The sequence below is a fragment of the Oryzias melastigma genome, linkage group LG3 (assembly GCF_002922805.2).
Source record: "Oryzias melastigma strain HK-1 linkage group LG3, ASM292280v2, whole genome shotgun sequence".
Taxonomy (NCBI): domain Eukaryota; kingdom Metazoa; phylum Chordata; class Actinopteri; order Beloniformes; family Adrianichthyidae; genus Oryzias; species Oryzias melastigma.
In genome coordinates, this window is record NC_050514.1 from 19591188 (window position 1) to 19618123 (window position 26936).

The 26936-nt window shown below is 36.2% G+C and overlaps 4 protein-coding genes across 4 annotated transcripts; 1 reads left to right on the plus strand and 3 right to left on the minus strand.

Annotated features, from left to right (window-relative positions):
• Positions 1-1188: 1188 nt before the first annotated feature.
• irf8 (interferon regulatory factor 8) lies at positions 1189-4442 on the minus strand. Its single transcript, XM_024294740.2, has 9 exons — positions 4355-4442; positions 3948-4137; positions 3579-3762; positions 3331-3431; positions 3096-3153; positions 2690-2737; positions 2210-2599; positions 2014-2129; positions 1189-1933 (listed from the first exon to the last, which is right to left on the minus strand). Exons 2-9 carry the CDS (start codon positions 4116-4118, stop codon positions 1736-1738), a joined length of 1266 nt encoding a protein of 421 aa, XP_024150508.1. The 5' UTR covers positions 4119-4137; positions 4355-4442; the 3' UTR covers positions 1189-1735.
• Positions 4443-5875: 1433 nt separating this feature from the next.
• dusp22a (dual specificity phosphatase 22a) lies at positions 5876-20063 on the minus strand. Its single transcript, XM_024294829.2, has 8 exons — positions 19904-20063; positions 19778-19824; positions 17465-17498; positions 16503-16585; positions 16094-16143; positions 13866-13940; positions 11663-11834; positions 5876-6852 (listed from the first exon to the last, which is right to left on the minus strand). The coding sequence occupies exons 2-8, from the start codon at positions 19796-19798 to the stop codon at positions 6760-6762; spliced, it is 528 nt and encodes a 175-aa protein (XP_024150597.1). The 5' UTR covers positions 19799-19824; positions 19904-20063; the 3' UTR covers positions 5876-6759.
• A 486-nt stretch (positions 20064-20549) lies between these two features.
• LOC112160955 lies at positions 20550-23125 on the minus strand. The gene is made up of 5 exons (XM_024295883.2): positions 22993-23125; positions 22236-22312; positions 21177-21341; positions 20941-21072; positions 20550-20852 (listed from the first exon to the last, which is right to left on the minus strand). The coding sequence occupies exons 2-5, from the start codon at positions 22309-22311 to the stop codon at positions 20716-20718; spliced, it is 510 nt and encodes a 169-aa protein (XP_024151651.1). The 5' UTR covers position 22312; positions 22993-23125; the 3' UTR covers positions 20550-20715.
• A 146-nt stretch (positions 23126-23271) lies between these two features.
• emc8 (ER membrane protein complex subunit 8) lies at positions 23272-26251 on the plus strand. The gene is made up of 5 exons (XM_024295882.2): positions 23272-23601; positions 24830-24906; positions 24999-25068; positions 25221-25315; positions 25437-26251. Exons 1-5 carry the CDS (start codon positions 23395-23397, stop codon positions 25594-25596), a joined length of 609 nt encoding a protein of 202 aa, XP_024151650.1. The 5' UTR covers positions 23272-23394; the 3' UTR covers positions 25597-26251.
• Positions 26252-26936: the final 685 nt, after the last annotated feature.

The window sequence follows — 26936 nt, forward strand, 5'->3', positions numbered from 1 at the left end:
CAGGTATTTGAAAAATTTGTGGCCACATTGTAAAATGACCATTGGAAACCAAAGGTTTTTTTTTATAGGAAGTGAAAACACACCCACATAAACAGTCTGCTCAGGGGCCCGACTCGGTAAATCATGATGTACAGGGATGAGGGGGTCGGACTGCATAGGTCATTATAGGTGAAGAAAACTTCTATGTTCTATTAAAGGTGCCTTTATTGTTCCAGAGCTCTTTCTGATCTAAACTAATGCTTCCTTATCTATTCTCTGATGCAAGAAGACAAAAAAGCAGAATAAGACGATGTCACAGTGAAGGGAAATGACTGGATGTATCATTCAATCACCTCGAACCAGTTGGTTTCCTCTCTTCTTTTCCTTTCTGCCTAAATCATCAGGGAGATAAATGTCATAGATTATCTTAGAAGTTCCATATCTGCTTCGTCTGTTAGTGTCATCAGCTATTGGCCAAAATCCTTTGTAAAACATAATAATGTTGCATTTATCAGAGGTGTGCTGTGTAAACAGGACGGTTTTACTTTCACTAATGTGATAAATGGATTTTATTTAGAATATTTTTAAAAAATTGCTTTGTTTCATCTTTTTAAAATATCCTAACATTTGCACTTCTTTCAAAATTTTAACCTCTTTAGTCCAAAATACTAATCATCTCTGTTTTTTAATTTATTTAATGCCTTACAAGCCCTATGCATTTAGAAAAAATGTTCTTGTATTTAGTCAAATTTGATTCTTTTTATATAGGATGAATTTTAAAAAAAATCAAGCTTCTAGATTGTATAAAGTTTTGGCAAATGACGGTGTTTAAGACTGAATACAGTCATTTTTAGCATTAAGTCTGAATGAACTGGTCGCATTTTTTACTTGTACACAAATATATGCAATATTTTAGTTTACAATAAAACCTATCCATCTGTGCCATTTCGAAAAATTAAAGCTCCAAACAGTGTAATACAGACTAATAAACCAATAAACGTTTATGTAAATCTTTGTATTATGATATTTCTGAGTAAAATCATTAAAAAAAAAATATTTTTCTTCTGTTCCATACATTCTGCTTTTTTGAAAACAAAAAATTACAACATTTTAAAGAAAAAAATGTAAGTATATAACATTTATTTAAATTCTTATGTCCATACTGATGTAATATAAAAAGAGAATAACAACCAAAACAAATAGTTTTGCTTAAAAAACTTTATTTGAAAATCAGTTTAAAAAAACATGAAGAGAATAATCTAAACAGTAGTTGATAGTAAAACCTATCTGTACATTAATGCCATATTGCATTGAATATTTCACTTTTTCTCATATAAAAATATCTTGGATGTCTTTGAGCTTTGGACTAAGATGACCGTCATGCAAAATGGCAACTCATCTGAAAATCTGTACAAAAAAAATGTTGACAAAGTAAAATCTAGTTTTAAGGAACTCACCTAGAAAACTGCTGTCAGAATCCAAACATTTAAAAAAAATGTAATATATGAACCCTGTTTTTAGGAATCAAGCAGAGGGTAAGGACAGTTTTGGTAGCTATGTTTACAAGACAGACAGTTTTTCTTTTACACTGAGCTTCAGCTTGGAAACAGCAGAGAAGGACGTGTGTTTCCTTGTCTTCATGCGTGCTCATTCACCTCTTCATCATGTGTCAGAAGAGTATGGAATATCCCTGATATGTACGGTAGTTTTTTGGGGGTGGAGCTCATTCTGGGGGGGTCCCGCTGGTTTTTCGGGGTCAGGCGGTGATGGGCATGTTTTCCCTGTAGCATGGTGACCTCTGGGGAACGTTGTAGTTGCACAAGTCCTGGTAGATGCGCGCCATCTGCTCGGTGGCGACATCATCGCGCGGCTCCAGGTTTTGGTTGTTGCAGAAGGCCTGAGAGCGGTGAGCATTTATTGCCTCCAGCATCTGCTGGCAGCTCACCATAGTGATCTGCAAAACAGGGAAACGAAAAATATGTCAATGTCTGAGTTCTGGCCAAGTTTTAGCTTTCAAAAATAATGTGGATGTACCTGCACAATGATGAGCTTTTTCCTGGCACTGTTAAAGTCACTGAACTCTTCCCCAAAGCACAGAGTCACTGTTGGATCTGGAGCAGGAATCTGACCCTCCTGATAGAACTGCAGAGCTGGAGGATTTTAGAAAAATAAGGAGTTAGTGACAACCCTGGATTTCTTTTCATAAAATATTAAACTACCAATGGCTCACCTTGGAAGAACTTTGCGGTGTCGAAAATCTTCACCACAGCATCCCTCTCCAGTTTGCAGGGGACGGAGCTGTACTGGCCCACATCTCCCATCCCGCACCAGAAGACCCGACTCTGGCACAGCCTCTTGATGAAGATCCCTTCCTGGTTGGCACGCACCAGGATGCCTCTCTCAATGTGGCCCAAGAGCTTGTGGGTAACAAAGCGCTGCTCCCTTGACTCGATGAGCTCAGCCGGAGGGAAATGAACAGTCTGCATGGTGTCTGAGCTGTAGAGGGCACCCCGCCCCAGGGGCTGCTGGGGGGAAATGCGGCAGCCTTCGTGATGATTGACGAAGGTGTTGTGCATCAGTATACCTCTGTAGTAGAAAGTGATCATCAGCTGGGAGAAGGCTGGAAAGAGAATAACACTTTTTAGATTTACAATAGTTTTTCAACACAATAAAGTACTTTTTAGTGCTTTATTGATGGTCAAGTAAATACCTGAAGTTAGGCTGTTTGGTGGTAAAGGGTCCTGATTTAATGGCAAAGCTGTAACAAGCAAAAAAAAAAAAAGAGTTCATTTTTTTTTCGGCAAACGCAGCCACACTGCCATGTCATTGTTTTGCTGCATCATCAGAAATACAGTCTCTAACACAATCTCACGAAGAAATAATCACTTAAGTCAGCAAAGTTCAACAGGATGTTAGTCAACTCTTCCATTGCAGAATTCACCAGACTAGAAAACAGATTGATTTTTTTTTTTTTTCACTGAGAGTTGTTTTTTAGAAGTCAAATACCCTGAAGGGACAGGTCAGTGTGTAAGACACAATTACTTGAGAAGAAATGTGAGCCAGAAATGATGTGTGAAAGGCCTCAATTTATGTGAATAGAAGAACGTTAAATTTACCATTTATGCTGGCGTGGGGCCAGTACTCTGGACTGCTTTGAATCCTGCTGCTGTCCTCCTGCAAAAAGACAGCATGGATATTAGAGTCAGTCAAAACAATACCTTTACACAGCTCATGATAGGCCTAGGCGGAGTCTGTGAATGTGCAGCGCTGCAAGGACTAAAAGCGCAAAAGCTGATCACTATTAATGTGGGGGTTCATCCAGAAACAATAAAATCTATAAGAAAAACTAACCTCTTTAATGAGTTCTTCTATTTCTGAAGGGCTGCACTCCATGTCTTTCATTTCGCTTGAGCTAGTGGATGCTGGGATGGTCATCATTAAGCTCTTACCATCTGTGAGTGGAAGAAGAACAATTAAAACACAATAACTGTAATTTCCTCTTTCAGGTGGTCTGTTGCTGTTCACAAACAAAAGGGGGATGGAAACATCTTGTCTAGTTACACCACAAGTTAGCACCTCCACTAGAAAAAAAGACTCACGCTTCTGCTCCTCTTCGGGGACGATGCGGTACACTTTGTAGGGGTCTGAGATGTCTAGCTGCGATCGCTCGGCCACCTCCTCGAAGTCAGGACTTTTGTTGAGGGCACAGCGGAGTCTGGTCTTCCATGTGGCAGGCTCAGCCTTGTCTCCCTCCTTAAACTTGCCTTTAAACACAGCCCAGGCCTGTGGAAGGTGGAAAAAAAGATCAGTTTTAGAGAAGTCCTGTATGTTTTTGTCCTTAAATTTTACCAAAAAAGCTGCAAATATTGTAGTCATTGTCTATTTTGTAACCATTGGGTAAAAAAAAAGAAAATTAAAACTTTTCTTTGATTGTTTTTCAATAAAAAAAAACATAGAAAAGCCCCCACCTTAAAAATGGATGCATCAACTTCTTGGTTGTAATCCTGTTTTCCTGCATGTTTCCATGGAATTCGGAACATAGTGTGGTTTTCATCTTCCCACAGCAGGCCGGAATACTGCCCACTTTGGATCTGCTCCATCAGCCACTGCTTTAACCTCCGACCTCCTGAGTTCAACATCCTGACAGACAGTTCTTATCTGTTGATAAAATATAATGAATATTATTATAGTTAAATTAATTAGTTAATAATGAAATTACTATATTTTTATTTAAATATTATTTATTAATAAAAACATATAATTTACAGTATAAATAAAACATCAATAATTCAATTATTAATTAGTTTATAATCAAATTATTTACTTTTTTTTGGAATTTAAATAATATGTATTTATAAAAAGTCAAAACACTTACGCTAAGATGAGTTCTGTGAGTGCAGTTGATCCCTGTCACACTAAATCAACTGTGTGACAAACAGGCAGGCCTAAACTTTATGAATGAGAGCGAGGGGCGTGACTTCATCACGTAGCCTCGTGCGGACCAATCAGCGCACAGGAGACTTTGTGAGCCTGCCCAATCCGGAAGAGATCTTTCTCTGAACCGAGCGATTTACAAGAAATGGCCTGACACGGGAGATTGTTGTAAAGCAGCTTCTACTAGACAAATCACAAGTTATTCTGCTGCGGGTTTTGACACCCCATGACAAGAATGCTTTACATTCCCACTCCTTCTGAACGGAAAACTTATATAGAAACGAAGAGGTTCTAACGAACGAGATGAGTGGGCGGAACCGATGAAGAGAAATCTCATTTCAAATAAACGGATAGGATTCCAACATGCTCTCACGTTTGCAAATATAAACAATGGATTTACTGATGGATTCACAGTATTTATAAAATAATTTAAATAGGAAATAAAGATCTACAGACTGCAGCATCGGTGTAATATTCCTCATTTTATTAGTAAAATATCCACCTTTATTTAGTATAGATCAAAGATCATATTCAAATGTTAAAAGGAAATACTGTTCATCTATTTTTGTACACATACAAGTTACACAAAATGGTTTATTTTAAGCTCAAACTGTTTTATAATGCTCATGAAACTTTTTCATGTTATAGAAAAAATACTGTAATGAGTTTATTAGAGATGTCAGGCTGGGGAAATTGAACTAATTTCATAAAATTAGAGTTTTTATTATATTTTGGCCTTTTTGGTAATTCTAAATTAGTTTTTAGGTCATTTGCTTGATTGTTTGATGATCTCTGTGTTTAAATAAGTGCTGAATAACAAAAATATCTATCTATCCATCCATCTATTTTGACTTTCCATATTGAGAGTAGTCGTAGCTTGTGATGGAGGGAAGATAGAGGAGACAAATATGTGCAGATAAGGGTGTAACCGCTGTTAACAAGCAGGATGCCTCCAGAAAATAGTCTACCTGCCTAAACACGTTTACCAATGTACACTTGAATGCAGTTGTATGCTGTTTTTGCCATGAAACAATTGTGTTAAAACATCACACAATAAAAACTTGTGCCATAAAAGTTATCAGTTGAGTAAAAAGATGTATGTGTAGGCGACATGTAGAATGGTTCTCTAGCCTAAAGTCTTCTTGGAGCTGGTGGGGTTTGATCCCACGGTGAGAGCATTTCCTGAGGGTAGATTCTTCTTCCAAACATGTTTTTGCGAAGAATTCGCTGCTGACATACTTTTTTTTAATAAATAAAGAGAAAAAGTTAGAAAAACAAAACAGAAATGGGGTAAACATGGCTCCTAAATTATACTGGATCCTGTTAAATAACTTTTCTATAATAAATAAATAAAAACGAATATTGTTTTTTTTTCAATCAAGACAAACACAAGTTGAAAGTGCAAATTTATTGGCAATTAAAATGTCTCATCAGTTACGTGATGTGAAAGAAAACACAAATACCCAACTAAATCACTCTTTTATTAAAAAAATAATCTTGTAAAAAAATTCGCTTTTAGACATTAAAAGATTCAAATGAGGAAAACATTTGGTGTAATTCAACGTAGCTATTAAAGCCCATAGGATATGCACACTAGCTGTATTCACCAAATGTGAGAGGGTCAAACAGCATTCGGAGAAATTAACCACCAGCACCTGGAACAATGAACGTTCTTGCTGTTTGTCTGCTCCGTTCTCCCCTCAGAAATACTCGTGTATTATTATTATTATTTTTTAGGTAAAGAAAGAACACAATATTATCTTAAACAAATGAACTGAATGACCGAAGCATTAATGTCAACAGTATTTGATGTTTTACAGGCAGCTCTTTATGTAGGATGCACATATTTAATGCCTCAGTGCAAAAAACAAACACACTTCAAAAACTACAGTGCTTATATATGCACAGAACCTTAGGTCTTGGTTGTGTGTTATTAATAATCAGTGCAAGATAAAGAAAAATTAAAGGTGAATTACTCAGCATTGATAGATCAAGCAGGTTGATGAGATGAAAAATGGAGAAGAGACGTCACGCCGTTTGTCAAACGTGCGTTACGGCAGCCAGCATGTCGTGCATTTAGTAATGCGTCGATAAGACTGTTGTCACTGTAATCAGCGACACATGATGGAAATGTCTACAGTAAGGCCCTCCAAAGTAAATAGGGAAATGCAACCACTTTAAAGAGGCAAATAAAGAAAAGACTTTCATGTAAGAATCTCCGGTTTTCTGGAGGCTTTGGTTAGGACACGGGTGACTTCAGAAGCGTGTTTCCTTAGGATGGTCGGCCGGCACTGGAGGACAAAAGCTGACATCCATCCTGATTTATGCTCCGTTTCTCAAGCTGTCCTAATGCTCCGAGTGCTGACTCAGTAGAGCCCCCACTTGTTCAGAGTCTTTGAATGGGCTGGGGTGGAAGCTGGATTGTAGCCAGGTTCGATACTGGAGATAAAAAGCACAGTAACATTATTTTTGCAGGTGACTTGACAACTTATTAAAATATATTTGTGTAAAATAAACATATTTTGACTTTGACACACTTTTATTATACAGGGAGGCATTTATATAATATTTTCTTCTTATTTATGCCAAATTTTCTACAGTTCTGGCAGGTTAGTGTACAAAATTTGGTGATCAATTTGTTTTCTGTCTTGGTCTTGTAAAAGGAAAAAAAAATCCAAAACTGTTTTAATCTGTATTCAATATGTAAAACAATCTACAACTTTTGAATATTCATAAACATGATGTCAAATTAGCAAAAATACATGGTCAAAACTTTAATTTTATTTAAGAAATTTGCCAAGATGTCAAAAACCTGTTGACATTAATTGATTACTGAGTTTTTGTTCTATTTTTATATTAATTACATGACCTAAAGGGATTGTGTAAAGGCATAGATATTAGAAAACACATAACTATAATGAACTTTAGTTTGATCAGAAGGCACAACACTTTGTTTTGACCGCAGAAATTCTCTCAGATAATGTCTAAAATGATGTCAAGGCATTAGCCACAGATTTTGTGCAATCCCTAATTTTTATAGAATAAAATGAAGTGAAAGTAATTTTGAAAGTGATACATTCATCTTCCTAAAAATGTGTATTATTGCATCGAATGTAGTCAGCAAACAGCCCTGACTCATAACATTAAAAAGTGATCAAACCAAACCCCAAAAGATTACAGAAAAGACCATTCAAAGCAGCAATCCAACAACCTTACTAAGTAAATATTACAGAGCAGTTTCAAGCATAAGAGGAGACATCTATAACTGAAAGTAAAACCTGTCTATAACAGATTTACAGTAGTCCGCTTAGATAACAGTAAAGCTAATAAGCCTGTAAGTAGGAAACTAAGTCTAAAGGCAGATAGAACTGAGTTATCAGTACAAACAGCACAAATCCTCTCTTGTGGTTTATTTTAAATGAATAAAATGTATGCAGGCTAAACACTTCATTGTTTTTTCGCTGTTTGAAAATCTGCCTTAATAATTACTTTTCTTTTCTTTTTTGTTTGTCCTCTGCAGTTTGACTTGCACATCTTGTTTGGCTGGAAAACCAAACAAGACAACAAACTGCAGACTTTGTAGTCTTTTATTTAAATTGAAACACACCTGAAATATTTTTCTGATAAAACAAAACAAAAAAAAAAAAACATCCTAAAAATCAGTGCAACCTCCACAAACGATGAGCAACTTTTTCTTTTTTTTTTCCCCCACCCGTGTTATGTGGCAAGATGGTGACAGTACGGCTAAACACGTGATGAGCAGAACCCCAGCTAATGCAATCCCAGCAAACCCCAGCAGTTCCCCTTCACGCAGAGCAAACGCCGCTCAGAAGCTATGATGTTTTACTTCCAACAGATGATGTCCACTAATGGATGAATCGGCCTCTAACCAAGTTAGGATGAAACATTCGTTTGAAAATTTGTTCTGGACTTACAGCAAAAAATTTAAATTTCCAATAGATTTTAGGGTTTTCAAGTTTGAGCATAAACGAAACAGAGTGGTTGTTTATGCAACCATAAGTGGTGCAAGTCGACTAATAATCTTTAATGATTCGATTTGATTGATTAAAGAGGAAAAGATGAAAAAATAATCAGGTCTGACTCAGTTTAAAAAGTGTTTTTTAGCAGGTTCCTACTCTGTAGCACAAAATACTCAAGACATACATCAAAAATACCATGACAAGACAGAAAGATCAAATAAAATCAGAACAGTACAAATGAAACAGTATAGAAATTGCCCTTTTTTGAACTCTGAACATTCTTGTTATATCTGAGATTGTGGGATAAAAGTGTTTGTTTTTCTTCATTTGTTTATTTTAATTGTTCTTGTTCGAAAATAAAAATTGGAAAAAAAGTTAGTTTAGTGGTAGCACGGTAAATGTAAAATAATAGAAATCCGATTATTCAATATAAAACTTAACCTTTAGGTAACTTGCATTTTAATGCCACTTTGCATAATTAACCTTAAGTCTTAAGTTGTTATTGGGTTTTATTTTAAACTAATATGAATAATACATAATTCTTTTATTAGTTTTACAAACTGTTTGTCATCCTTTTAAATTATACGTTTTTGTGTCCATGTTGTTTCCATTAAGTTTTAAGCAGGACAACAATCAAGCTGATTTTTTATTAATTTATTAATTATTTCGGTTTTAAATTGAAATAAAAACACACACAAAAAACATCTTACCACTGTTGCATGTACAAATATACATGTGAACACACATAACATTTAATCAACCAATTTAACTATTATTGATGCCCTTTTTAATGCTGTTGTACTGTTGTTGTATTGAACCATTTCAGCTCAAGCCTACTGGTTTACGAGAAACACTTTACCGTTGCCAACTGCCTTATGAAAAAAAAAAAAACGATTGCACAAAAAGCCTTGTGGACATAAAAGCATGCTTTAAATACCAAACATTAGCAGTTGACAGGCAACCTTCAGGCTGATTTTACACTGTCAGGTTCAAATGCATCTTTGCTCTGACTACCACTTTGGAGAGCTTTAATTTCCATAAAGCTCAGGAATTTTTACATTTTAAAAAGACTAATAAATCTAATGTACAATGACCTAGAATGACAAACACTTGTTTTTCTTTTGTGTGAATTTTTGGCGGTAAGCTCGAAAACATGTTGTCTTCTGATGATGCCTTTTTTATTAAATTAAAAAAGCAATAAGGTGCAGTGTTAGACCCTCTTGAAAAGAGATTATGCGGAAGAAAACAAAAACATGAAACTTTCATGTATCCCGGATTGATGGGGGGGCACAAAAAGTTAAGCGGGAATGAATAAATGGAGCCCAACGTGGCTTCAACACTTACAAATCTACTGAAAACCGGTTAAACTGAAGAATCCTACCTGACCAGACAAATAAAAAAACTCTATTTTAAAAGTTTGCATCACAGCCTGTATTGACAAAAGAAAAATTAAAAAAAACTGTCATTGAGCAATGGTATGAACTAGATCTGAATGACTATAAGCTCATCACAACTGTATTACTTTCTGTTTCACCTCTTCTCATTTTTGTTTTGAAGAGTGAGCGTGTGAAAGTGTTGATGCAGGCATGTTAAAGTGTGTCACGCCGCTGCTTGAATATGTAAATGCAGGTTTTATGACTTAACCTGTGCTACCTGCAGCTAAACCCACAGCAATAGGATGACTAAAGAGTGAATCACAGCCTCGATTTGGGTTCAAAGCCCAGTTTCGTCAGCTAATAAGTGTCGGTGGTGGGCGGCTGGTTGGTACAGGCTGTAATTTAGAATCATAATTAAGACAATAATCCATCCATCAAATAATTATTCTTATCAAAGAAAGGTCAATAATTACTGGCGTCCCCATGGCAGTTTGGTGTAACGCCAACATATTTGAGGCTTGTTTTTGATTCAGTTTGCGCTCAAACTACACAGATCAGAGCAAATCAGATGCTTTTGGTAGGAACTCCTTACGACTATCAGCCTGCGAGGCCTTTTCTAACTTTGTCTTGATTATGGATTTCTTGAGATTGGCATTGTTACCCATTTTTAAAACCTTGTACTATCTTGTGGGGTCCAGATGACCCCACCCTTACATTCCATGGACACCAGTGAAAATCAAAAATCACTGACGAAAAAAAGTTTGGCGCTCTTATGGAAGCATTTGTGACTCCTAATTCAAAATAAAAGTCAAAACTGGGAATACTTTTTTATTTTCACAATCTAACTGTATTACTTGCTTCTTCAATGAAATGAAAAAACAATTCTCCAAACAACGTTTTCTTTCTGTAACTGAATTAAAAGGATAAAGAAAGTGGCATTTGACATTTTATTTTCAAAAAGTAAGTAAATTTGTATCGAAATTTGACTAGAAATATCAAATTTGAAAATTAAAATGCTCGAACAGAAATGTTTTTTTTATTTTCATAATGTAACTGGTACTTGTCTCTTCAATGACATGAAAAAGCAATCCTCTGAACTGCGCTTCCATTTTCTTCATCAATACCGCTCATTCTGTGACATAGTTGGTGACAAAGCCAATGAAGACTGCTTTTTCGTTTTCACATCTTCTCACGCAAAAAGTGTCTCAAATCAGTTCGAGTTAGCAGTTCCAAGGAGCGCATTAACTTTAAGGATGAAAAAAGGAACACAGGCTCAAACAGAAGTTGGTCTGTTTTACACTTATATAAAATTGATTGGAAATGCATTTTGGTTGAGAAAGACTAATTTAAATGGTGATCAAGTTTCTTTTTTCTTTCCTCTAAAGCAGGGCTCTCAAACTCAATTTAGCTGGGGGCCGCTAATCTTTCATATTAAGACGGGGGCCGCAAATTATCATCCCGGGCACCGCAGATGGCCCGCGGGCCGCGAGTTTGAGACCCCTGCTCTAGAATATTGGCTGGGTTGTGACGCATTTGGTTTCATACGCCGAGTAACCCAGTTGGAGCCCCAGCTCCGACAATCTCAGACCCTCACAGGGGGCGCCAAATTCATTTTTGGCCATGCGGCCCAGGGTCGGGCTTGGATGGACCAGATGACCTTTCACATCGATCAACAAAAGGGACTATGGTGACATCCCCACGCCCACACTCAAACTCACTCATGGTTTGCTCATGATTATTTTAAGGAAATTAACTCAGCTGAGTAATGTTCATCTAACTTCTTGCTGGGTTGTTCACTCCCTAAAACCTACAAAGCTGTAATTAGTTTGTAGTTACCGGTAGTGTCTGAAACTGTAATACTTTTTTAGGACTAAACCGATGGCTAACGTTTACCTCTGATAGTCTTGTGTTCTGGTACTCTTGCAGCTGGTCCCGGAAGCCAGGGTTGGGGTCAACGAAGGAGCGCACAGTCTTGACTGCAGACAAACAATCCTCCCAAGTGTAGTCGGTGACGGTCATCAGGTAGGCCACCACCATGGTGGTGCTGCGGGACGCCCCTGCCAGGCTGAGGAGACGGATATGGTGAAGGGATTTCGAAATCTTCATCCTGCTCTGACCTTGTTGCTGTCACTAGCATGTCTCCTAACAGATGCTTCAGTGTGTCCGTCTGCTTCCTGTTCCCTCACTGCCGCGGTTCCTAACTTAGTTCCTTTTGTCCTGACAGATGTTCCAGTGTTTCTAGGTCGGTCTGTTTCTTTCCTGTGTTTAGAGACTCCAACCGCTAAAGGCCCTCGCCGTGTCTGATGCTGCTGGAGGTTTTTCCCTAAATCTTCCAGTTTTCTTCTTCACTTGCTCAGAATGTCTTTTATAAAATACATTTAAGACTATCTGGCCTCATTAGAACAATCTATACTGAACTGAACATCATCTATAATGAATTTAGCCTGTTGTGATGGTTTTTGCCATTTGATTTATTGCTTTGAGTACAGAAATTAGATTGAATAAAATTAAAATCTTAATTTCTCTCCATCCTTTAAGACCCACTCCAATGACAATGGTGTCTTGAGCATGTTAATGTAGCATTTTTTCATGGAGGATAAAGAAATTAAAATGTGTGTTTTTTAGCATTTCTTTGTTCAAATCATTGTGAATTAGGAAAATTTGAAAATTTGTGACCGATAAAAATGTACACGCTAGAACTTCCCAGCTTCATTCTGATGCATCCACTTGTAGACAACTAGATCCATGTCCGTCTTTGTTTTCCTCATTTGAACTGGAATCTGGTTCAAAACTGTACGGCTGGAAAGCTCCAATTATGCTCTTTTTTTTTTAGCACTAGTAATGTTATGTTGGGATTGTGAAGGTCTGTAGACTAGCGGAAAATCCTATTTAGAAGCAGCCCACAGCAATGGGGGAGGGGAAGAGGGCATGGTTGTTCCAACCAATGAGGTTAATAGCTAGAGATGACACGCAGGCTTTTTACTTTTGTCCAAGATACGTACAGAGCGACGCCATATTGGAATGGTATAAAAACAATGAGACATGGCTTAGCAGAACCAGCAAAATGACCATAAAATTATTCATTTTGGTCCGATTTTAAGACTGATAATCAGATAAGTAATTCCTGAGTCATGGTAATAATGTTTTTGTACAAAATGCAACAAAATTATTATATAGAAAACGCAATACATACCTGATGTATGGTTGTGATTTTCTTCAAATCTACACAGACTAAGATTTACACAAACCGTTAGACTCCTCGGTCCGTGTTTATAAGCAGATAGTGCTCATTATATATGGGCTGGTCCGCGCCCGGATCAGCGAGACATGGTCTCAGCCGACTGAGAACACTAACACACATACAAGTACCACGGCCATCCTCCATAAAACGAAAAAGTTGGGTGGAAATAGTGCGAAGTCTAAAGCTGCCATTGACTTTAAATAGGCTACAAGATCAGCCTAAACGTTCATTATTGAGAGTAAACTCACTCAGATCTTGTTGAAATGTTTTAGATGTTCTCCTTTATCAGATGAGAGCAAGTGAAAAGTCACATTCTTGTTTTCCCAGATCTATAACAGGCATCTATACCATTCCAATATGGTGTCCAACTTTCCAACAAGCCAGCATGTCACCTCTAGTGATTTATCTCGTTGGTTCCAACTGTCCCATCTGCAACTCTGAGGTGAATTTCTAATTTCATTCCCAAGTTATTTGATTTTGACTTAAAAACAACATCTGAAACGCTTTTGAAATGGATCAAAAGATGATCGGAGTGCGACTTTATAAAGTATGAAAGTAGTAAATTGCATTTAAATTATACATTTAAATGATTGAAAATGCGTTTTTTTTTTTCTCTTTTTCATCCTTCTGCATTTTTAACGTCTATGTATGTGTCTCAATGTAATGTAATCATAATTGGTATAACTGTTGGCAGAAGAAAGGGGGAGGGAAGGGGGTATTGTTTGTCTTGTTTTGTGTTATGTGGGAAAGACAATAAATAAAACATAAAATGATTGCAAATGTTTTCATGAAAAGATTTTTTTTCATCATCATTTACAGTTTTACAGACAGAGAAGGTTTGAACCTACAACATACCAGTGAACAAGACAAGCTCCACCATTGAGGCGGCACTCGTGAATGAAGCCGATGCACTCTTTGAAATATTGTATTCTGAAAAAAAAAAGAAAAAAAAAGTTAAAAAAAAATGACAAAAAGGTCAATCATCTGGGTGACAAACAGACAGTTTCTAGTCTGCTGTATACGATGTTTGGGGAAACATCTCTTTAATCAAGAGAAACCTAAACTCCCCAGCAAAACTAGTCTCATAACCTCACCTTACTCATAATAAATACAGTAAAGCTAAAAATAGCTTCGTATTAAAGGATATGAGAAAGAACACCTTGAACTGAAACTCCTGAGTTGAGGCCCTCACTGTGAAGTTCAAAGAAGCTTCTAAAAACTAGAAGACTCTCTGATCTGACTGTAGAAACTGCAGTTTGCTCTAGAATACAGGAGCAATTGTTCCACAATGACGAGGTAGTTCTGATGAATTTTTGTTTAATTCAGACAAAAAAAAATCTCTTGCGTTGGAGTGAGTTTTTTTCCCTCTACTCCAAGTTGTCATGTGATAAAAATGTTGGCTCTGCTCAAATTAGGAGTCTGTGGTAGACCAGAGTGCAGACAGCAGGGAGAGACAAGGGAAGTAATCTTTGTTTTTGTCATTCTGCAAGATTAACACTTTGATCCACTTAGTATCCAACATTTTGAGACGCTCCGTTTTACTAAAAGCGTAAAACGGCGGCATAGAGAGACCCTTTTCAAACAGCACAGGAAGGTACAGATGCCCCTCTTCTTAATAACTGTCAGGAAACACTGATAGTGCTTTGCATAATCAAGAAGCGCATGGTTGATAGCACCGTCTCCTGAGGAGCAGATGCTTGTTACTCAACAGCAGACAGAGCAACAGACAGGAGCCAAAATAGACCGGCTGCCACTTTTTCTTTTTTCCCTCCTTCCTGAGCCCCAAACTCCTTTTCAAAAGATGTCTCCTCAGCAGATCGCTCCGTCTTCCTGAGAGGGAGGTTTCCGGCAGGCTTGTTCGATATGTAGACAAATTAACCGACTAAACGAGCAAAAATGTGGACAAGCTGATTGACAACTCAAAGCTTTAACGATACTCGGGACTTGAAACACCAGTTCTGTCATTTGATATTTTGTGTAGTAGTGTGTTTTTTTTTGTATATGAGTAAATGTGATTTTTTGCATAATATTTTAGCAGAGATAAAAATATAGCTTTAACTAACCCATGGTTCTCACCTTCATGGGCTAATGCACACAGAGGCTTTTGAATTTTTTCCACAAAAAACATACATTCTTTATTCACCCAGTTTTAAAAACAGTAAACTTCCAAGTCAGTGCAGGTCTGATCAAGTACATGTTTCTTGAAGTAACTGTAATTTGGAAGTAATTCACACTTTTATACGGTATTTTTGTAAAAAAGAAAAACCCACTGCGTGTTTTAATCAAACCGATGGCGCAGAGGCCTCCCCCCCGACGACAGAAAGCGCCGTGGCGTGGCAGTTGGCCTCACCCTGACATCAGTCAGGCCACTGATTGTGACAGAGGGGGTTTATTAAAGCTCAGGGTGGTCGACACGAACAGCCAGATGTCACGGAGAGGTTTCCTTCCTCTGCTGCCTGAGGGAGGGACGCTCAGTTGCGACACAGGAGGTCAGACACCTCCAAACCCCATCCAACCAACAACTTCAGCTAACCTTAACTAACTTCGGCTTTATTTTTGAAGCCAACTTTAAGTAACTAAAACTACTTTGAGTGGAACTTTCTAGAAACGGCTGTCTGTGCAGGAGCCTCCCCATCCACAGAAGTGTCAGGTTATTGTGTTAATAGGACTTACATCTGATGCCCCTCTATCTAAATTGTCAAAGTAAGTCTGGTGCTGCACACAGCCTGAGGCTGTGCATCAACAACCATTAGCATGATGACTAATGAGTTGGCGGCCACCCTTTCCACACAGTCTGCCTGCTGATGAACAATCACACAGTGAACAAGTTCAACCCCTTTCTTACGCAAACAGAACAAAACCTGATGGTAGAGTTTAGAATTTAACTAAGTAACTTCATTTGTTTACTAAAGAAATAATCTGTTCGGCTTCAGATCACTTACCATTCACTAAAAAGGACCAATAAAATATTCCCTTGTGGGTAGAACTTTTTCATAAATGCTTCAAAAGGGATATACAATTTAACAAAAATGATAAAAATGGGTTAAAATTAAATTAAATTCACCAATTGCATATTTACTCACAGGTTCTGGCTGGAAGCATCAACTGCATGAATACATTTGTATTTCATGTCCTGCAAAACAACAACAAAAAAGTGAAAAGTCTGGGCTTTTTGCATTCAAAATCTCAAATGTATAATTATGCATTAGGTGAAAACTATAAATATAACCCCAACAGATTTAAAGCTTCCTATTCGAGCACTGTTACACATTAAAAAACTTTTTAAACTGTTAAATCTCTGTGTCCTCTATAGTTAAATTCGTTGTCTCTTTTGCACCACAGAATTAACTCCTCAAACACGATTCATCACTGCCCCCTGCTGGCAACAATACAAAACTGCATCTCTTTAAAAAAAGGACACCAAAATATGACAAATATTGTTCACCTTCCACAAACATTTAACACAAGATTAAAGTGGTTTTGTTTACTAACCTCAAACACCGGTTTAGGATGGTTGTACACAGAGAGAATGTGAGTGATGCTGTTTTCTGACAAACCTTCTCTGTTTTCTGCATCTGCGATGGAGAGAAAAAATGACTAAAATAAATGTTATTCAAAGCATGTTGAAACAAAAACTTCGCATTAAATGTTAAAATATGAACTTAGAATGTACCTGCACTTAAAAAATGGGAAATTGATCTATTTCCCCCTATATTCAACTATTTTAAGACAAGGGTAATGACACAAGAATTTGTTTATATGATCAACAAGAACAAAACACATAGTTATTGGAAGCAGATTTTTTTTTTCAAATTAGATGCGTTAATATTTTGCACGATAGAAAAGGTTTTGACCACATTAATGAATGCTGCTCTTGAGGTTTCTGAAACTGCTGTGGCTTTCACTTGCACTAAATATAACTGTTATACTGCTGCCATCACGAGGAGGCATCATTAAGACAGCTAAAGTTACAACGGTGTGACTGTCACTTTTACTGAAAAGAGGCTGTGTATCGAGATAGAGAAAGTCACTCCCACTGAGTAGGATACGTTATTTGGATCTAAACACAACAAAACTACATTTGACAAAAGAAGAAAACAGAAAAGCTGCAACAATATCCAACGTGCACATCACTTTTTAAGCTTATTCTTACAGAATGACGCTCATCTATATTGCTATTTTGGACAAAGTACAATATTAGTTATATTATTATAATTTGCATTCATGTAAACACATTAAATATAAACATAATAACTATGTCACAGTGTAGCTTAAAGGAATTATAAATTTAAATATATATAACTTGTTTTGTTGCAAAAATGTATTTCTAATTAATTTTATAGTGACATTTGACCCTAAAAAAGACATAAAGGCCTATCCTGAATTAGTGCTTCACACCCGCTGAATGTTTACTGTAAATCCACCAATCATTTTAGAAAAAACGTTTGTTTTACCTCTAATATTTCCGAGGTAAAGGCCATCGATCACCTGTGAAGCAGAAGCCATGGAAACAGTTCAGGCCAGGCCGAGGTAGGATTTAAGGCTTAAGGTTTAAGATTATAACAGACATAAAACCCCTACGGACTGGGTTTTTACATCAGAAATCCCTGCTCTGGTCACATTCAAACAACCAACAGTAGTGCAGAAAAACTCTGATTAAATTATTTTTCTATTAAAAAACACACAGCACATTCAAATGAGTTACATTGTGTAATTAAATTCCTTTAAATTACTAATTTCAACATAGATGCTTCACATTTTACTAGCTAAACTTGGGTGTCAAAGGTTTTCTTACACACTAGCTAAAATAAGTTCATAGCATTTATATTGAGTAAGAGACTGAAGGTCAGTAGCACTAAACACTCACTTTACTTTTACAACCTTTGATAAAGATTTACGGTTGAAATTTTGCTCAACTCTTTTGAACTTCATAAAGATATAATATTTAAAGTAAATATGTGTCATGATTTCACAGCTAATACTTGTGAGAATGATTAATACCTTGTGAAATTGCATTGGGAACCTCCATCTGTCTGTAGTTTTTTTTTCACCCATAATTAAAAGTGATTTTGAATTCTCAATTGACCATTCAATTTGAAATTTGAAAATGCATTTTGCAATTTAGAAAACTTACAATCTTATATTTTTATAGCTACATTTTTAAACAAAAGCAAACTGTCATGAGTTTTGGTACCACGATAGAAATTAGATTAGATTTACATTCCTGTCCTCCAACAGGAAGTGGAGGCGGGACTAGGACAGTTTATGTAGGTAGGCCCCACCCTGACGAGAGTCTGACAGATTGCATTCTGAGGCTGAATTTTGGGTAAAGAAAAAACTTAATACCCTGTAAATGAAAATGCATTACATTAGAGAGGTGCTGTTGTACAATTTATTTTAAGTTTTGACACAAAAGTGTAATATCCAATAGATTTAGTTATTTTAAAAATAATTTCAAACAAAAATAAATTAAAATGTCACTTGTAAGTTACAAATGCATTTTCATTTGAATTAAGGTGCCAAAAACTAGGGGTGTAACAAATAATTGATTACTAACCAACCAAATCTTATCAGATTGACCTGTACCATTAAAAATTGGTTTCAAAATGAAATAAATCTAATTGACATTGGAAAACATGATTTTGATAGAAATAAAGTTATTTTTTTTAATTCTATAATATAAAAACAATCGAGTGCCATCACAGCAGACAACACACTGAATTTTGCAGACATGTGACCATACAGTGGAGTAGAATGATCCGTTTGTATTTTATGTGTAAAAACAAAAGTGGGCAGAATTTTACTAAACTAAAATATGAATGGATTTGCTATTGTTTTCTTGTTTACTTCTTTGTTTGTACACATTTTTAATGTACACTTTATTATCTTGCAAGAAATACAAGGAATCTGGAGAACTTCCCCTGCACTGTTCATAATCCAGGTATTTATCTCTGAGTCACACTGCTTGAATTGTTTTTATTAACTATTATTATTAAACCTTTAATTAACCAGGTGAGCTATTAGGAACGTGTTCTTATTTACAATAACCACCAGGGAAGAGGATAAATATTTTTGGCTAAAGATGTAATTGATCAATTTTAGGTCAGTGATTCAGATTGTTTAAAATTAACTAATGTCAACTATGATTAGAATCCACTAATTATGATATCAATCAAATCATTGTTAAAATAAAGTGTTCAAACTCTGCCAAAACCCCTACGACACTTTAAAAAGCAGCTAATTTTGTTAAAAAATGTCAGATTTTTTATTTTTCATTCTAAATTTTCATATTGCCAGCCTGAATTGCATATTGCAAATAGGGAAATGAATATCACTTTGAGATATGGGTGGGAAAATATATATATATATATATATATATATATATATATATATATATATATATATAAATATTTAAATCTATAATATTACCCTTTAGAAACGCTCCAAGTAGGTCAGGGAGGTCATTAGAGCATTTCCCAGCACAATTACAAGGCCACATAAAAATAAGACATCCAGTGTCTTTTCTGATGTAACCTAGAGTAAAATATACTTTTGACTGAGGGTTCAGTACATTTTTGCAGCCTCATAATCTTATTTGGGCATCAGCCTGCAGCCGAAAGGTAAAAATGAGTGGTTTCCACCTTCTTCAAACAGATGAATGACTGAGTTGTTCGATATCACCCATGCTGCCAAACAAGCTCGCATCTATTTCATCTCCTCACGACAAAAATCGTATCACATTGACAAAAATCTAAAACAGAACCTACCTTATTCATTCCGTTGCCCATGATGACAATCAATCTGCGATGACCGGCTGCGAATATGAAACTATTAAATGTCAACTTTGGATCCAGGCGCAGAGGAGACGCGGGGCTGAGGGGGTTTCTATTTACCGCCGTTGAAGAGCTGAACTTTACATTCTTTTATTTTAAATGGAAATGATCCATACAGCTGCTGTGACCTGATCTGTTCACTACTTTGAGGCAAAAGTTCCGTCACGCTGCACCGACTTCCGGTTTGTTTTAAAGTGAAACAGCGGGTTCATCCGGGGAGTGACGTCACAATGAGCTCTTCACCGGAAGACTGGACATCCTTTTACAATAAATACACGCATTTTTTAATATGGTCATTTTTGCACTTTTACGTCATTTTTAGCCACACTAAAATATTAGAAACAAAATAAGTGAAAATATTAGAATGTTATTTTTTTCTGCTCTACTAATTATAAGACAATAAGATATTAATTTCAATACATCCGGGTGGCCAAACTCATCTTTTGACTGGTTACGTTTATATATTATAACTCAACTCACAATATATTCTTAATAATTTTTACCTTAACCCATAAAAACTTAGACCTATTTTTCCTTCACAATAAGATTAAGTGAAATCAAACGCAAACCGAGTAGACTACAGAATATATTTCTGACAGTTTATAGAAATGAAGTGTTAAATTGTCAAAACGGATACTTTTTGCCCCTTATTCCCCTCATGTAGCACCCATGTAGGAGTCACAGTAAAAACAAATCCACTCAAACATTTTAATTGGTTAAACAGTTTTTATTGTACACAAGGACCATAGGAGGAAGTGGTCTTCCAAAAAGCACAGATTGGGGTAAAATGAACAAATGGAAAATAAACATAGGCATGATCGTATCTGCCTGTCGTGTCAAAGTAAGTTTTATTGTTTCATGTTTTTTCTTATTTACTTTTTCCATTGTTTGTTTTCGTAGTCCCACTTGGCAGAGAAGCCCTCAACGGGGTTCATTCTCATGTCCAGCATGCGCTGAAGCTCCTGCTGCTTGTACTCAGGATCAAATGTGTGAGGGACAGGTCCATACACTGAAAGGAGACCACAATTTCATTAAAGCCATACATTTTACCTGACAAGAGAATATAATTCTACAGTCTCTCTCTCTCTTTGTCTTACCATATTTTCTCTGCCACAGTACAATCAGGCCAGTGAAACCAATAAAGAACATAATCCCTCCAACAACAGACTTCCACTCCCCCGTGCCCTGGTTCATCTCAGCAAAACTTTGTTTAAAGCTGAGATGGTACACTGAGGGAAAAAAAAAAAACTTTTTTTTGGCAGTCTATGTACATGTATCATCTGAGAACAAAATTGGTAAAACAACAAACACAACTTTATGTCAGAGTCCTTACATGCAATCTTCTCATCATTAGAGAGAGCTGCCCAGGATCCCTTCTCCTTCTCCTTCAGGGCCTTCTGCTCTGGAGTCAGGGCCTGCACGTAGGCGATATCAGGAAGGGGGGTCTCCCGTCTGTCAAAGTATGCAGGCAGAGTGTAGTCCTCCACTTTAGCAACACCTGCATTTGGGAGACAAATGTATTGCAGTTTTTACTTTAAAGAATACTGTTGTCAAGAAGCCTTGGATTAAAGAGGAATTCTAATGGTAGTATTAAAAGGAGTACCATGCCTTACTGACCAGGTGATGGTGCTACAACTAACTCCAAGGTGGTTTAGAATAGAATTGTTTGTTGTAAAAACTGTTAAAAGCCTTTGGATTTTCATCATTTTGATAGGTTATTATAAAATATTTTAAATAACTGATGAAGACTCATTTGAGAAAAAATATAGTTCTTTAGAGATCAACACTTAACCCATTTTTCTCAGAAAGTCAAGTTTATAATGCATTATTACTATGCAATCAGAAAAAAAAACGATTTAATAAAGGATTAAAAAGAAAGCCTGGAACTGAAAGCAGTCATTGAATTATTACCTGCCACAGCAGAGAATGTAAACAGCTGTGCATTCCCACTGTAATACATTAAAAGCACGTTGGAAAAGGGACGGGGCAAAGGTCGTTTGTGACTATTGCAGGGCAGGTGATGATGTCCACTTGGCAATGAAACCACCTGATCTCTTATTCAAAGTTTGAATTATCCCTCAGTTTTTATATGGACCTCATGACAGAAGTCAAGTTAAAACATCAGACAAAGCACTAATTACTAGAGGTCATAAACAACCTTCATGATCTTAAATCATCACAATTAGTCCAACCTGTTTATTTGCCCAAACTTTGCACACAGCAGGATGAAAACGTGTCTGTACTAAAACGTGCTTAAAGATGAAGAAACTTACCATTAAAAACAAAAAAAAGGGGGGATTTAATGCCTACCTCTAAATCTTTTTCGCATTTTAATAATTTGTTTATTGGAAATATAGATGGGATTTTTCCAAGGGATAAAACTTTTAGTTACCATGTCCTCCACGGACGCAGACAGACGTGGAGATGGCGCGTTTGCCAATCAGGCTGAGGGCCCTTGTTGCCAGCATTCTGTTGAATTAAAGAAGAAACAGAATATGCATTTTAATATCAATAATAATAATGAATAAAAAAACTCCATAAAATATTTGACCTCAAGTTCCGTTATGCTAAATATGTAAACAGAACATATTAGACTGGCGTTATAAGTTAACTAAAACGTTCCCAGACTTTCATTACCAAACATTTATATATGCATAAATGTAGATTAAGTTTAACCCTTACTAACCAATAAAGATATCAATTATAGGAGTGACATGTTTCAAAAACAAACATAAGGCTACTGTCCTCCGGCTACGCTAATGTTACTTAGCGCTAGCTTCACACACAAGGTCACAACGCCCGGTGAAAAAAAACAATCATTAAACCTCAGATTTTTGAGAACATATAAAACATTTGCGGCATTAAAACACGTGTATATGCCAGTGCACTATCTCCTAACAGAGTAACGAGAACCTTTTATGCGGCTCTCGTGTTTTTCCAAATCTGGCGTTAGCTGCCGGGTGTTAGTTTTCAAGCTAGCTGCTATGCTATGACACAGTGACCGAGTGGAAATCTGAAATAAAATGTCTATTCCAGTCGCGGTGCTGTTCAACAACCTAACATTTACGGTTCAGGGGCAAATAAAACACGTGAACATCAACGTTTATTAATGTGGTCTGCATTATATTTCAGAAAGAAAAAAGTCCCACCTGCAGTCTCTTCCGCGCTGCTGTCCGCCGACCGTCTGAAGGGAAGTAGGACTGAGACCGGAAATACGTAAAGCGAGTTGGGAACTAACCTGGTTTACGTTAATTTTTACGATACAAGGCGACTCGAAGCACGCTTAGCTTTTCTGCTGGACTTACTTACTATTTAATCAAGAAACAAATCGGTTTAAGTTTTAATAGTTACATATATTGAATTAGCTCGATAGATGTCATTGCTCCAATTCTGTATTTTGATAGAAAGTCGACAGTTTGGTGTTGATTTCCACTTTTCTCCGGGTATGATAAGTAACGACAGCTAGCGACAACAGTTCCTCTAACCTTCTGACTAGCTTCTTCGCCTCTCACTGAACAACTTTTAGTCCAGCAGATTTTCTCCTAGAAAAAATGCCAATTCAACTCACAAGTCAAGCGTATTGTAAAATGCTCCTACATGCTGCTAAATATCCCAACTGTGCCGTGAATGGGTTGCTGGTGGCAGAAAAAACCAAGGACAGGAAGAAAGACAGCGAGCCGGTCCTGTGCGTGGATTGCTTGCCTCTGTTTCACGGCACCCTGGCTCTGGCTCCAATGCTGGAAGTAGCCTTGACTCTGGTGAGTGTTGTTCAGTATATTTGCCTCCTGCTTTACTTGGTGTGGCTTCTGCGAGAAGAGTAGTATTACAAGATAGCTAGGTGGAGACAACGTTGTTTTGTTTTATTATCAGATTATTTGATTACAGTAAAATGTGTTATTCGTTGTTTAAATTAAGTTAACATTTCAAGTATCACTTTGTTTTAAGTAATTTTGATGCTAATGATAATGTTTATTTTTTTAAAATAAAAAAATTGAAAGTGTTTTAACAAATAAATAAAATTAAGTGTTACATTGTTTATTGTACGATAGAACTTGTAAAATATCCCCATCAAAAAATAAATAAAGAGGTTTCAGCCAGCTCAAGACTTGCCTATAAAACTAAGAAAAAAGGTAAATTACACCTGTTTTACTTAGTAAATAAACAGAGCTTCCTAAAAGCCCAAGATTGTTTTTATTATTTTTTTAACAAGGAAATAGGTAAGGAAGTAGATGTTTGACTAAATATAGGTTTTATTAGAAAAAAGATGCTTATTGAAAATAAAACCTAAAGCATAAAAATGCAGCGGAGTTCATCTTAAAATATTCTGTAAATCACATCTTTTCTTTTTGCATTTAATGAACCCTTGTTTCTGACTTTGGATAGGAATATCTGGTCATTTAAAGCAGTGATCCACAACCTTTTTTAGACCACAGGTTTTAGGTCAGACAATATTTTCACAGGCCAGCCTTTGTGTCCTTTATTTTTTCAAGCTTCCAGTTTCTATTAAAAGTGAAAAGAAACTTTTTTTTTTTTTTTTTTGACTTTGCTATCTTGGGGTTTTCTAATCTAGCACTTGGAACAGCTGCTTTAAGGAAGTAGCGGATGGATTTTTGACACATTACAGAGTTACTGCGTCAAGAATAAGGCTGATGTGGTGGCGAGAATCCAGTAGTTTTCCAAAATACAACTTTTTTCAGAATTCGATTATAAATAAAGAATATAGTTTTGTTTGTTTGTTTGTTTGTTTGTTTGTTTTCCCTCCAGTTCAGTATCAACTGTTCCACAGACCAGTACTGGTCTGCAGCCTGGTGGTTAGAGACCAGCGATTTAAAGGAAAGCCACTGTTATTAGTATGTTCAAGAACAAAAGCAAAAACCTTAACTCGACTATTTCTGAAATATCAGTGTTTATCTTTTATGTTTGTTTTTCTGTGTCTGACTTTAACTTTTTTTTTCTTACATGCTGTGTTTATTATTCACATCACAGATTGACACTTGGTGCAAAGAAAATAATTATATAATTGCTGGATATTATCAAGCCAATGAACGCACAAAGGATTCAAGGTACAGATCTGCACAGTCCAGCCCGCCTGTTTCAAGCTTAACCTTGTACATACAGCACCCGGTTTACATTTCCTGACCCATCTCTCCTGCAGACCCAATCAAGTTGCAGAAAAAGTGGCGGCAAGAATTTCTGAGAACTTCAGTGATACAGCCATTGTTATGGTAATAGTGAACATTGTTGTATTTTTACTGTAGATTATTAAATATATGTTGGAAATTTTACATTATTGATCAGAGAAAATCAGCATGATGCTTAACTTGATAGGACATGCTTGAAAAAGCTTGACATTCTTTTTTTTTTCTCCTTTTACCAGGTGGACAACAGCCGGTTAACCATGAGCTGTTTTGAACCAATTGTGATAATTTACGATCATCATGAAAACAAATGGAAAAGCAGAGATGTCACTATGTGAGTACTGGATCCTCCATGTGTTTGCCTTTCATTTGTTAACTGTATTAAAAAAAAGCTAAAACAAACATCCAGGTGAAAGAAAAAGAACTGTCATGTAAGGCTTTCATCTGCATTTCAGGGACTCCTTTGAGGATTGGAGCGAAGCTCAGAAGATCACATCTGCTCTGCTTGAGGGCAGGTCCTACGAAAACCTGATTGACTTTGACAATCACTTGGACGATCTGAGGAACGACTGGACTAACCCTTTGATTAACAAATCTGTGCTGGACTTGTGCTAGACCTCGAGTCTGTCTCCCAGAAGCACAGAGTAAAACTGCTTCCTGTTGAGCAGTTTCCTTTTAAAGTCTCAGGCACTGAAGGAAGCACTGATGAGTCAGTCCAGAGCCTCTGCAGGCGCCTCATGAGCACCGTCTGCCTGCAGTTACCTTTACAGGGTGATTTAGACATCATAATTGAGGTCACATTTTCAATGATTTATTTTCCCTCTAATATTTTTTTTGTACTTAGATTAAAACATTTAAACTATTTGAGTGTCTTAAATACCTAAGGAATAGCCATACGTTGATCAGTTTCTAAATTATTTGAAAGATATATTAGGTAGTTATTGTGTGAATTTTCTTCAAAACTATTTTAGGCTCCTTAAAAAATCATGTAAGAATGCAGCTAAATTGCATGAACTAATGAGGTTTGAATAGAATTTCAGTCATTAAAATGTTTCAACAGGAATCTGTAGATTTTCTATTGAAGAAGTAATGTGTAGTAAAATGAAATGATCTGTACTTTTTTACAGAACTGATAATAAAAGTAGGCTTTGGATTTTCTAAAACATCTTTTGTATTTACAGATGGAGTAAAGCAGAGACGAAAACAATTGTCTGTAAAATCTGTTTTACATTAATGAACTGAATGTAAAATGAAAGTTACTTGAAAGAAAGTTGTTGTCAGACTTGATTTGTCTTTAGTGAAAATGTTTTTGCTTTAATGAGCCAATGAAGCAAAACGAATTTCAAGGTAAAAGTTTGTTTTTTAGTCAAAACTTTGTCTATTTGAATGAGTTTAATTTATTTGATGCCACCCTGCCCTTTGAGAGATATTTGCAAAAAAGATGTGTCGTGCCCATTTAAAAAAAAAAAAAAGGATAAAATTACTTTTAATACTGCAGCAAAATTGATGACGGTCATGGATCGAAGCATAGATGAGAAGTTTTAAAATACCATTCTCTAAGATTTAACAATGTCATTATAAAGCAGAATAACAAGTTATTTCTTTCTGAATTAATATTCTGCGTACAGAGACAGTGGGAACGCTGGATCACTTGGTATCATCAATACTTTAATGATATTGAATTAAAAAGTTTCTATTTTAGTGAAAATCAGTAAATGCCATTTTTGATGCATGCCTGAAGGTAAATAAAAGCAATCTTAGTTTTTAAAAGTTAAATAATTTTTTAGATTTTGTGTATGCTTTAAAATTGTGGGGGTAAATTTGTGCTCTTACAGTTGAGACCTTTTTTTCTTAAGAACATTTCTCAAACAAAACAAGTAATACGAAATAAATACTAAATAAAAACAGTCTAAACATTTAAACAATTATCTTTTAATGTTAAAGGTATAATGGGA

Excerpts from the sequence above, each read along its gene's own strand:
- dusp22a (XM_024294829.2), bottom strand. The coding sequence starts at position 19,798 with ATGGGCAACGGAATGAATAAG. Across the intron at positions 16,586-17,464 it reads TTACCTCGGAAATATTAGAG|ATGCAGAAAACAGAGAAGGT; the intron begins GTAAAACAAACG and ends TCTCCATCGCAG. Across the intron at positions 11,835-13,865 it reads GGAGCTTGTCTTGTTCACTG|CCTGGCAGGGGCGTCCCGCA; the intron begins GTATGTTGTAGG and ends CCGTCTCCTCAG.
- emc8 (XM_024295882.2), top strand. The coding sequence starts at position 23,395 with ATGCCAATTCAACTCACAAGTCAAGCGTATTGTAAAATGCTCCTACAT. Across the intron at positions 23,602-24,829 it reads TGGAAGTAGCCTTGACTCTG|ATTGACACTTGGTGCAAAGA; the intron begins GTGAGTGTTGTT and ends TTCACATCACAG. Across the intron at positions 25,069-25,220 it reads GTGATACAGCCATTGTTATG|GTGGACAACAGCCGGTTAAC; the intron begins GTAATAGTGAAC and ends TCCTTTTACCAG.
- LOC112160955 (XM_024295883.2), bottom strand. The coding sequence starts at position 22,311 with ATGCTGGCAACAAGGGCCCTCAGCCTGATTGGCAAACGCGCCATCTCC. Across the intron at positions 21,342-22,235 it reads CTGCGTCCGTGGAGGACATG|GTGTTGCTAAAGTGGAGGAC; the intron begins GTAACTAAAAGT and ends TCCCAAATGCAG. Across the intron at positions 20,853-20,940 it reads ACTGTGGCAGAGAAAATATG|TGTATGGACCTGTCCCTCAC; the intron begins GTAAGACAAAGA and ends GTCTCCTTTCAG.
- irf8 (XM_024294740.2), bottom strand. The coding sequence starts at position 4,118 with ATGTTGAACTCAGGAGGTCGGAGGTTAAAGCAGTGGCTGATGGAGCAG. Across the intron at positions 3,154-3,330 it reads TAGAAGAACTCATTAAAGAG|GAGGACAGCAGCAGGATTCA; the intron begins GTTAGTTTTTCT and ends GTCTTTTTGCAG. Across the intron at positions 2,738-3,095 it reads GCCCCACGCCAGCATAAATG|CTTTGCCATTAAATCAGGAC; the intron begins GTAAATTTAACG and ends TGCTTGTTACAG.